General features: G+C 40.0%; 1 protein-coding gene across 1 annotated transcript in view; it reads right to left on the bottom strand.

Moving 5' to 3' along the window:
• Nucleotides 1-1,871: 1,871 nt before the first annotated feature.
• Nucleotides 1,872-12,220, bottom strand: part of PRMT3 (protein arginine methyltransferase 3) — a gene marked incomplete at its 5' end in the record, with an annotated part of 65,432 nt that continues 55,083 nt past the window's right edge. The window contains one exon of the mRNA XM_082485621.1: nt 1,872-2,316. Within this exon, the coding sequence (XP_082341747.1) occupies nt 2,207-2,316 (110 nt within the window). The 3' untranslated portion in view covers nt 1,872-2,206. The remainder of the gene's footprint in view (nt 2,317-12,220) is intronic.

Below are 12,220 nucleotides of genomic sequence, written 5' to 3'. Positions count from 1 at the left end.
GGATCAGATGATCAAAATCAGATGCAGATCCTTCCAACTTCTGGTTGCCATGGTACTCAAAACACCGTATCAGAATTTCTGCTGAGTCTGTCAATATCCTGTATTTCTACAGCGCCTTTCGGCAATGGACAAAATTAGCAGTCCATCCTCCAGCCTGCGTATTTACTAATACCGGTAACTCTGTCACAAACTCCATTAATCAGCCCAATGCCAACTGCCGGCATTTCATCTACAAGGTCAATTTTTGTAGAGTTGAACAGTCTTTCGTTTCAGATAACCATGGTCAAGCATTTTAACAATCAAAGATAATCCATGTATTTTCAAAAGCAATATACCTCACCCCGCCAGAAAAACGGCAGCAGGTCACCGAGACTTACACATCACCGTAGAACACTCATACTCGCCAAATACCACTGTGGAATAAATCTGGCATCTTTGATTTTTTTTGTGTGTGCAATTGTCTCATTTATTAATCAAATTTTTATAGTAAAGCTGATCCTGAAAACAAAATTCTGAAAAATACGCAGAATTTATCAACTGTGTACAATCCCACTTGCATAAAATTGAGGGATCTAAAAATCAACGCGAGCGATGAATTCATACCTACTACTAGGTGAACATAATAGCCAAGGTGTCACTAATAGCCAAGCCCACATTTAGACCATTGAGTTAACCAGATCAGGTGCTCAGCACCTGAACATCCTTATTATGCTGCTGCTGCGTGTGAGCTGAGCTCTTGAACATCTAGGTGTTAATCAGGACATTTAAGGGTCTAAAGGTAACTCAATAGTTTTCACAAAGGAGAGAATCCTCACCCCACCCCAGCCACATAGTTCCACAATTATCTGGATGCAAATTAGTAAGCCACGTGGTTCCACAGAGAGGATAAAAGCAGTGTAAGATGAAGTACAAATCCACAAGTCTGTTTTCAGTTGAAAAATACAGTAGCACTGTAGCAACTGTCACTTCCTATTCAACACCCGCTGTAGGAAGGCAAGCGCTGCGCTGCAGGAGAATTTCAGCTTTTGGAACACAAGTTTCCACTTTTCTACTAAATCGGCACTACCACTGGTAATATTCTTCTTTAGTTATAGGCAAAAGACTAAGTATTTTACCCCATTATACAATTACCTAAACTTTGTTGAGCAGATTCCAAGGGAAAGGATTTCCTCCTTGTCTTAGTTCTTTAAAAAAGGTCCCAACATTATTTTAAGAGCAGTTCAGAGATTACTAGCAAAAAACCTGCCATCTTTGCTTCTTGAAATGATTTTTTTTAAACCGCTCTCGACACAAATATACATATACAATAAAAGCACATAAATTGCATGGTGATACACTTAGTTCCAACTCTATTGCAGTTTCAAGTGTTTAAACATCACGACACACACATCAATCCTTGACTGTTCGTAGTCTGTTTCTGTACGGGCCTAAATCCACCGTTCCAGTGACTGCTGCTGTTTGTTCACGGTATTTTTCCTAAAGCTGCTAAAATACACGTTGCCATCCACCTATGCTCCAACAGGCTAGCACAGAAAAAACTGTAGCCACAAATAAATGAGCCATCATCACTGGATAGACAGAAGAATTTCCAATTACACAGAAAACCGTCAACCACATTATATAACATACTCGGTTCATTTATTTAGATAAATGTAAGTGAAATGTGATACAACTTTTTAATTACAGAAGTGTAATAAAAATAAAGTCTTTGCTGCTGCAAACCTGCAGTTGGAGTTCCAAACATTCCCACTGGGATTTTCCAGCTACTGTTGAGGTGCACTGGCACACAATTTAGCTTCTTTTGTAAAAACAAAACAAAACAAAAACAACCCCAAAAATTGCAAAAGGATTTTGCCCGTTGGAGAATAAAATAATATTGAGAGACCATATTTATTATTCCTCACAGCAAGACTTTAATCTGATTTTTCTCACCTCAGAGTCTCGCATAACCCAAAACCATCTTTCTTGCCTTCCCCACACCACGTGAAACACAGCGGAATCTGATTTTGTCGTCAGTCTCCACATCCCAGTGCAAAAGCATCCAAACCGTACTCTCTCAATTCTAGGTAAACTTTTCATATCCTTGTGTGTGCATATACACACACAAGTCCAGGAGTTTACCATTTTTTGATATTTAGAAACAGTTATCAACAGTTAAATCTAACATTTGAGTTTGACATTTCCCAAAGTTATACGCGCAGAATTTTCACTGAAGGCTGTAGGTCTGCTGCGTGTCCTTCACTGAAAGAGTTATAAAGAGGGACCGTGGATCCTTTCTGTTTTTGCGGACTGTTATCTTTCCTCTCAGGGCCTCTCCTGCAAAAGTAAGAAGGAAATTATTATGCTTACATTACCGAATCACACACAGTAACAGCAAAGATGCATTACATACCCTTACGCCGCATGAGAAGCTGTAGCCAATTAATCAGATTTAAGCAGGTCTACAAAGGTTTCCTTTATGTTTTCAAGGCTCTAAGCAATGGCTTTGACAACAAACTTAAGTCAAACTGACCGCAGTTAAACCTGGCGAGGTGCTGAGTTATGTCTGATGCTTTACTTCTCACATGACCCACCCAAAGAGTTCATACACCAATTATTTTACTTGTGACTGGGGAAAACCACTGTATTCCTTGGCTGCATTAACTGCTCTTTGTATCTGGTTGAGTTGGATCTGCACATCACTACCTAACATTTCCCGGGACACACAAGTCTCCGCTGGACAGGTAGGAAATGCTGTTGTACTCTTTCTCACCCCATCCCCCCGATTCAAATATCAACTCATTTTCTCATGAAATTATATACGTCTTTAAGTTCTTGAACATAGATTTCCATCCATGAAGTCAGCAAATTATTAGCAGTAATAAAAAAGTATAGAAAAGCAAAATTGCTAGTCCGCAAAATTTAACATCGCGTTATTCCTTTGCTGAGCTCCCTAATTTAAAAGTATTGCTACTATCAACTTTGAGTAAAACCAAGTAACCACAAAAACCTATTCCACTTCCTACTGCATATGCCGTGTGGTTTGTATTTGCACTGCATTTCATTTAAGCTCTAATTCCTTAATGTTTTTATCTGGCAGGAAACAAACACAGAAACCTTCACAGCATTTCAAGTATAAACAGTATTAATGTCAAGTTTTGTTTTACAAGCTATCAGGCTTTCTTGACCTTGGCTTGGCATATATGTGCTTCAGCCAAAACCAGAGAGAACGCTTTGAGACAGATGGAAAGAGCCAAGAGACATCTAAAGAGGCACAACTCTCCCTTTGGATGTTACTAAATTTAAGTAAAAGCTTTTGCCAGGCCTTGATGTTTCTGTTTAACATTTTGTCCAAGCCTTTGCTGATCAAGCCTGGTTCCATCCCAACAGCAGCCACAGTTCCACAGCACACCAAGTTCTTCCACGTTTACTCTTTGCATAATTCAACAGTCTATTCTAGGTTTTTAAAGAACTTTCAGATTCTAAAATAAATGAGGAGAAAAATGAAACCTGCTGTGCTGGTTTTAAGAACTTGTGTCTAGTCTCTAAGAAGAGATGTTTTACTTCTCACACACAAGACAGGAGATTATTTGTGGATCTGTAAGTCCAATTTCGTCATCTAACAGTCCATTATATTGTCATGCAAACTTACTCAACGGCTAAGATGTGAAAAGCCTTTATAACTATGCAACTTTCTGAAACTTTATACAGGAATAGATGAAGGGACAATAAACCCACTTCTCTACAGGCACAGCTGTTCTTACCTTCTTCCCCCCCTCGCATCCAAGATGCTTATACTAAGAAGATAGCAGAAAACTAGATTTACGGATATCAGGAGCTCCAGGAACTGATTCATGCTATATAAATTTAAAACAAAACTTTAAAGTTTGTGTCTATCACGTAAAAGTCACACAAACTGAAATCCATAGCTAGTCCTAGGGTTTACTATCCGCTTATTTGAAAGCTTTATTTAAAAAGCAGTTTTGAGAGACCAAGCTTTCAACAGGGTTCTTGATTTCCACATAATTAAGAAGCTACTTTAATTAACAATATTCATATTTTTGAATATTAAGCACAAATTTACTGAGAAGGCAGTGCAGGAGGACATCAGAGAGTTTAGTTTTCTTATTAGCTTTCCTCTGTTTCCCCCAACCCCCACCCCCCACCCCAACAAAAAGCCAGCAAATTCCATGTTCCCTGGGCAGTGCCGTAAGAATCTTCCAGACTTGAGTGCTGGACCAGGAAGCAAGGGGGGTAACAAAAAGAAAAGCCTCAGATCTCCGCAGAGTGAAGGTATGGGGGTAAGAGTTTCATAAGTTTCCCTAAACCATATACGACTTACATTTCAGATACATGGTCCCCACTAAGTACTGGAGACAGGCTAATACATTCCAAAAACATTAGCGTGGCTATGATTTTAGCTTCAAGTCTTTAGTTTCATGCAAAGAGAAAACCAATCTAGAGGTAAAGAAACGGAAGCAAACTGCAGACATATTTGCAAATGCAAATTTCTTTGTTGATATAGCTAGATGTGACCAAATACATTAATGTTACATATGTATGAAAAGATTACTTTTTAAACATCTCAGCATTTGAAATATTTACATACACGGCAATTTCAGGTATGTATGCGTGAAGAATGGCTTCCCAATTTTGGCGTCTAGACTAAAAGCCTGAAGTCTGAAGGTATCAACATCTCTTAAGTGGAAATGACTAGATTTGTATGTTTTTTTGAACTACCTAAATACTTCTAGTACATCATGCATCAGAGATTACTTCAAACTCAGATTAGCACAAGAATGATTTCAGATTTGTCACATACAAAAATAACCAAACCGTAGTTTCGAAAAGAGCTCAGGATACAACCCAGAGGCTGAACCCAAATACCTGCAGGTTAGTATTTTATACTTCACTTATTTACAGGCAAGTGAAATTCAGTGGCCTAAACTGCAGAGAGGCAGAATGGATTTTTAATTTTTAAATCTGACAACGTGTGAAGTTTTAAAATTAACCCCACATTTATGTTAGAAAAAAATAAATTAAAACTTGAAGCTAACAGCATTAACATTTCCAAGTAAAAGCAGAAATGATGTGCCCCAGCAAGAGACTAATTTTGAAGTTGGAGGACCTCCACCTTCTATAACACATGGGGGGACTACAACAATCGGGATATCTTCTTCGGTGGCCTTCAGTGCAATACTCAAAAGGTCAGTTACAGCTCAAACTTTTATGCAACTTACATGTCATTGCAAAAGCTCTGGAATGACGTATTCTGTTTTTATACCCCGGCCCTGGCTTGATGACCAATATACATATTCCATTCTTTATAGCTTTAGGAAACTACACACTCAGTAAATATTCTAGTATCTAAAGAAAAAAAAATATACACAAATACAGATATTGCCTCATACTGCAAGGAAGTATTACCTATACAGGCTTTTTAGTCTTGTTTTTAAATGAGATTACCGTGCAGATCTCTCAATTTCACTATGCTTTTGTGAAGATTGCTGCTTGTGGTTACTAGAAAAAAAAACTAATATCAATTTATTTTCCACCCTTAATAAGACCTGAAATTTAAGTTAGATTTGTAAATATTTCGGAAGCCCATCGCTGGAGCCACTTCAAACCATCATTTCAAAACCACAAGAACTACATCTAAGAGATGTTTCTGTAAAGACATTATCGGAGAGCATGATCTCGATCTACAGCAGTAAGTTCTCTGCTACTCTTCCATCAGACCTCCCTTGCCCCATTCGTCTTCATCCCTCACACCAGCCACATCCACTGTTACCACTTTTCTATCTCGCTGCATCCAAAGTATTTCCCAGCTGTTCATTACTTACTGCGATTTAAACACCATTGTTTGTGTTCTGCTAAAAAGTTGAAGTTTTCAATATGCTTTACCACAAAACCAAATAGCAATTTGAAAACCAGGCCGGTTTAAAAGTCAGTAAGAATTTTAGACTTCTCCATTAGGCACAATTCTCAGTTGCATCCCCACACAGTAAACTCACAGGATATTTTGTCAAAGGCTGCAGTATAAACACCTGAGAAAGCTTTTCAACAAGAATGACTGTGGTACCAATGCTGTACAAAAGATCAAATAATAATTTCGTATTTTTTGGTAATTTAACAGTTAGTTGGAGATTCCACTTCAATTCCTGTGCAGCTTTATTATTAGGACACAAATGACTGACATAATACAATGTGATTTGCAAAGAATTGCAAAAATTATTTCACAGCTTACTTAAATAGAGACAGATTTGCCAGGTAGAAGGACAAGGTAAAGAAAAAAGGGTGTTATAGCTTATTTCCAGCTAGGAAGTTTAACCTAGTTGGAACACAGAGATTTTCAGAACTGCTGCAAAACGAATTATTTGATATATTTTAGCATCCTGTAATACTGAATGTTTTAAAAATTGTGAAGACTAAAGAGCCTCTAAGAGAATTAAAATGCCACTATTTAAATCAATCCATACAGCAATCTTGCCCTTTAAAACAAAGCAATACAATAAATGAAGTCAAATAATTTCACCGATCACAGCTGACTTCACAAAACAACCCCTGAGATTCTGTCTGCAAAGGCAGCTAATGAAATGATGCGCTCCCTTTTTCTCCGCTATTTCTTACGCGGTAACCACATTAAATCTGCCTTTCTAAAGAGCATTTTCTGAAGGCCAAAGCAAACAACGGCAGTGCGACCAACTAACAAAAAGGCAGTTCTGAACAATTAATCAATGTCATGTAGATAGAAAATGAGTGATGTTTGTTCACCATTCTGCTGTCCTGTGAGCCGCCTGCAGGAAGCCGTCTGCGGGACTCAGCTGCATCACCTTGCTCTTATCACGCTCAGCTGAATGCGAGTGAACCACACAGTGCCACTGCAGTTTGATTAGGACAAAACTGAATCCATTACGATCCCCCTCCCGCGTTTTTATTATCCCTTGGGAAGCTGAGAAATTTGTCCCCCAAAATAATAAACAAACCCAACTAAATGCTGCACAAGCTTGCTAGCACTGGAGGAAAAAAAAAAAAAAAAAAAAAAAAAAAAAAAGCATCCCTGGGTACACACTGTCCCACTGCCAAATAACACACATCTGATTACAATGCTCTACAGTACACCCTATACACGTGCTCTCAACACTCAAAATAGTTTCTTTTGGTTCTGACTTTTACCATCAGTGAAACTGTCCGCAATTGTACCTTTCACTTATGTTTGTTCAATACAATCACACACTGGACAAGCCTTCAGTTCGTGAGCACAGACACCTCTCAGTGCACGAGCCCTATGCCCTATCACGAAGGGTGTTTAGGCCTAAACAACCATATTTTTTCAGTCTACAACTTGATTAATCCAATCTGAACCTCAAGACCACCCGCAGTCCCCTCCATGCATATCCCTAACATCTACTTAAAGCTCAAAACGATCCATGGCAATGAACTTGTCATGTGAAGAACTGCCCTGCCTTTCAGTACAACTTGGTGTCCCCTTCCCTCTTTGATTATGAAAAAGATGGAAAGAGTTACTAAAGGTAGCCAGCGATCAAGATCTTTCAGGTTTCCTTCTTCCCGTGGAAGAGCTTTATGAAGCTAAGAGTGAGACAAGTAAGAACATGGCACTCAATGAATTCTTTGTTCTGACCCCCCTTAAAATTTAAGAACCTTACAAAAGATCTCACTGGAATTGTTTCAAGGACAGCTGTGAGAAAACTGGGGTGGATTTGTGCTAAAGATATCTTAACTACCAAACTGCTGGTGAGAAATATCTTTACAAGTCCCCTACACTGCAACAACCACAAGCTTCTAAGTGGAGCCGCACGTGCCTTCACAGTTGCTTTGACACCGCTCTTCACGGTAAGGTTGTCCTCGCTTGAGGCCGACAATTTAAACATTATCTAGTTTTTCACTCCAGTTTAGACTCACTGGACCCACTATCTTATGCAACTTGAAAAAAAGTAAGTCTCAAAAGCATTACTCTGGAAGAGTTGGCTAGAAAGTAGTTTCCATACACCATTTATTTTCTGAAAACCAAAAAGAACAATGTAAGACAAATCATTTGTGGTGGGACCAAGAAAACTCTCCTTAAACTCAGTAACTTATCCTTAATCCTCCCATTCATCTTCTTAAACTGCAGCCACTTGCAGCTGCACACAGACTGCCACCTTCCCATTTGGCCATATCTCTCACTGAATCCCCAACCCAATGCGACCCAACGAGCAGTTTCCGTACCGAGCAGAAATCACTGCCTTTTGGCGTTATCCATCTTATCTGTGACACCCTTCTTCTGCCAGCTGGTTACTCTTCTAAACTAAGCAGCTTTTTACCAGCTCCTTTCTGCTACATCACTGTTCGCCCTCTTCTGAAACTATGCTGATGCTCTGTCTTTTCCTTTCATGCCCTGAGCATATTCTCTGAAGAGTTTTTGTACCAAATTGGCATCATTCAACTCCCCGGGACAACCTACGAATGACGCTGCTGCGAAGAAGTCTACGCAGCCAATTAAGGTAAGACAACCTAAGATAATGCGCACACACCGCAAGTGACCGAGATGCCCAAGATAGCTCAAGTACCAGAAATAATTGGCACTGTGAAGACCAGAGACACGGTCCTCCAAAAAGTATAGCTGCAGTAGGCAACCTCACTCACCTAGAACTAGTGTTAATTCACTGTTTTTTGCAGTAGACATCCTAAACTGTACAGCCTTGGCCCAATCTTTCTCTCTCAGCAGTTGTGACAAACTTCTGAGAAACCCAGGTTGTTGCTGCTGTATGAGCCATATCCCCTTGCAGTCTCAGAACCTGCTAAGGGGGCCACAGAGAGCAGCACAAGAAATCCATCCCAGTTTTTCCGTCTGTAAACAAAACTTCTATTATCTTTCAATGAGATAAAACAGCCATGGGAAGTGGTTCTCTCAATTCAGAGTGTCAAATACACACTTACAAATGTTTCTGGACAGTCAGCAGGATGATTTTAAACTGCAGATTTTGAAAGATAGAGCACAAGACATGCAAAATTCAGTCTGACCTCAAAATCCAAGTTTTAACAATTACCAGATTTTACAAGCGAGCATAATTTTTGAAGGTATCTCTTGTAAGTAAACAAGTGACAGTGTCCTACAGACGCTATGTTGCAGCTGTAGACAGGCAAACCAGACAGTAAAATCTCAATTAGGAACCAAATTATCCAACTGGGAGGTATTGAAATACTTCAATATTGCGTAAGATCATAACATTCAGACAGATTAATTGTGCCAGTGCTGTTTTCCTACTTTTAAGCAAACTCTCTAGGTAGACAAATTAACATTTTTCAGTTTGTAAATTTACAAACAGCTACTCAATTATGGAGACTGGGGAGGTAAAGATAATCAAGGACTTTACAGGGGCTTACTCATGTGAGCTCTACTTCAGTTTTGCTGTGTTAGCCCCTTTTAGCACCACAGAAAAACAAATCAAGGTTTTATTTCCGCTGCGACGCAATATCAAGAACACAAAATGCCGACAATATGCGGTTTTATTGCTAATAGAATGTGCTTGTCTACAGATCCAGGTTTTAACTTCATGCACTGTTACTGAAAAGATTCTGTGGCCCCTTTAAAATATTTTTTGTAAGCATTTTATTTATTTAGTAAATGCTTGAGACAAGCAAAGCAGAATGCTACTCTGTATATAATTTTTTGTTTATGAAACTGAACAGGAATGTTTCAATGAAAGGAAGAGACTCATGTTTGGACCATTAATAAGAAAAAGCTACTGCTTTGGCATCTCAATTTCAATTTTCAAAATAAAGACATTTTCAAGCTGTTAAAAGGGCTGCTAAGTGAAGCCTTGTACTCTGTAGGGAGTCTATAATACAATGCTCTTTTGTCTGAGAAACCCCATTTTTTCTGGCAATAAAAACATCATCTGGCTTCTTTCTCCAGTTTCTTTAATTTTACTGCATGCTAAGCAGTTAAAGCATATCCAACACGTTGATGCTATCTTGTTTTACTTCATTGTACACCAGCTTCAAGTCTCTCGTCACAGTCGGTGAGGAGGAAAACTAGCTTTTCAGGGTACACGAGTAGTAAGAGACTATCCCCCACTCACACATCAAATCTAAACCAAATCAAAAGAAATTATCCATTAAAACTATATAAAAAGCTGTCTACCATAGTCTGGTCTCAAGCTGAAATTCAGTGGCAAAACAGAAGTATTAATTGTGTGTAACTTTTACTGCCTCACTCTCCAGAGCTTTGGACCTAGATTAAACCTCTCCCATTTCATCCCAGAGAATTTGCAAACACCGCACACTGAGCGCAGGCTGCGGCAGGAACGGCAAAGGAGGGAGGATTAGTTGCAAGCCCCATCCTTTGGCTTGTAATGGCTTGATTCTGTTATCATTAGAACAGAGATCAAAACATTCAGTCTTTTTTATGGCTGAGAAAACAGATCTATTTTTACAACAAATAACCTGGCATCAAACAGCTGAGAAAATGAGCTAGTTCACACTGCAGAACAAAACAATTTTGCCACGGCGTAAAGGAGACTTTTTCTGTTAAATACCCAACAGGTTCAGATATCTGTAAGCTCAACCTCTTTTACAGAGCAAATCCAAATACAAACGGTGCTTTATAACCAGTTCAGGCACATCCCCAAAAGCTATAAAGCATCCGAGAGACTTGAAGTCAGCCCTACTATTTTACTCAGAATTAGAAGTCTGAGAGAACCATTTTTCTTTACCGGGGAAAAAACCCCGCCGCCCTGTCTGAAAGATGCTTTCAGAACAAGAACACATTTTAAAGGCATTTTATACCACCAAATTCCTCTTTCACAATACTGAAAGCAAATGGCACCACGGGTACACTGGTCAGATTATTGCATGACTCAAATTATACTATTTCTATTTATTTTCCAATATTTATGAAGAAAAGAGCTTGTCCTGACTCAAACAACATAGCAGACAACATCAAGTTGGGTGGGAGCGTTGGTCTGCCTGAGCGTAGGAAGGTTCTGCAGAGGGATCTGGCCAGGCTGGACCGATGGGCTGAGGCCAATGGTGTGTGGTTCAGCACAGCCAAGTGCCGGGTCCTGCACTTGGGTCACAACCACCCCATGCAGCACTACAGGCTTGGGGAAGAGCAGCTGGAAAGCTGCCCAGAGGAAAAGGACCCGGGGATGTTGGACAACAGCTGGCTAAACAGCCAAGAAGGCCAACAGCATCCTGGCCTCTATCAGGAATAGTGTGGCCAGCAGGGCTAGAGAAGTGATCGTCCCCCTGTACTCGGCACTGGTGAGGCCTCACCTCAAATACTGCGTTCAGTTTTGGGCCCCTCACTACAAGACAGACATAGAGGCGGTGGAGCGTGTCCAGAGAAGGGCAACAAAGCTGGTGAGGGGTCTGGAGCACAGGTCTGATGAGGAGCAGCTGAGGGAATGGGGGTAGTCAGCCTGGAGAAAAGGAGGCTGAGGGGAGACCTTCTCGCTCTCTACAGCTCCCTGAAAGGAGGGTATAGCGAGGGGGAGGGAAAAATCGGTCTCTTCTCCCAAGTAACAAGTGACAGGACAAGCAGAAATGGCCTCAATTTGCGCCACGGGAGGTTTAAGATGGATATTAGGAAAAGTTTCTTCACCGAAAGGGTTGTCAAGCGTTGGAACAGGCTGCCCAGGGAACTGGTGGAGTGGCCATCCCTGGAGGTATTTAAAAGATGGGCAGATGCGGTGCTGAGGGACATGGTTTAGTGGTGGTTTTGGCACTGTTACATTTGCGGTTGGACTTCATGATCTTAAGATCTCTTCCAACCTAAATGATTCTATGAATACATTTAGTCACAAGTGGGTGTTCTTCGCTGTGTCTCCCAGTGCCATGTATATATTTCTTATTCTGAGAATTTATACAGAGGATTGATGAATATTAGTAAACACAAGGATGGACATCAAGGCTGAAGCCTTCAAATGATGCAAATGTATTTAATCTAATATAGTTACTTTATTCTTCAGTTAACTTGCATTGAGAAAAGTCCACCTGAAGACAAAAAGTTTCCCCAAAAGCTAAGTTTGGAGTGGAGCTCAGTTCAACGTGCCAGGCAGAAACAACGCACGGTAAAATGGTAAGAAGCAGTGCTAATTCATTAACAAGTGACAGATGAGAAACAGCTCGAAGTACAACTTTACGTATACTGCAAAAGAAGTTTGAGCAGTTTGTTTAGCTGGTAAAATGGAAAGTGAAAGACTGAAGAAATCAAAGACGACGGTTAAATATTAAT

The sequence above is a fragment of the Vanellus vanellus genome, assembly GCF_965231255.1.
Source record: "Vanellus vanellus genome assembly, chromosome: 6".
In the NCBI taxonomy this organism is placed as follows: Eukaryota; Metazoa; Chordata; class Aves; order Charadriiformes; family Charadriidae; genus Vanellus; species Vanellus vanellus.
Note: the sequence above shows the minus strand (reverse complement) of the source record. Positions and strands in the feature narration are given on the sequence as shown.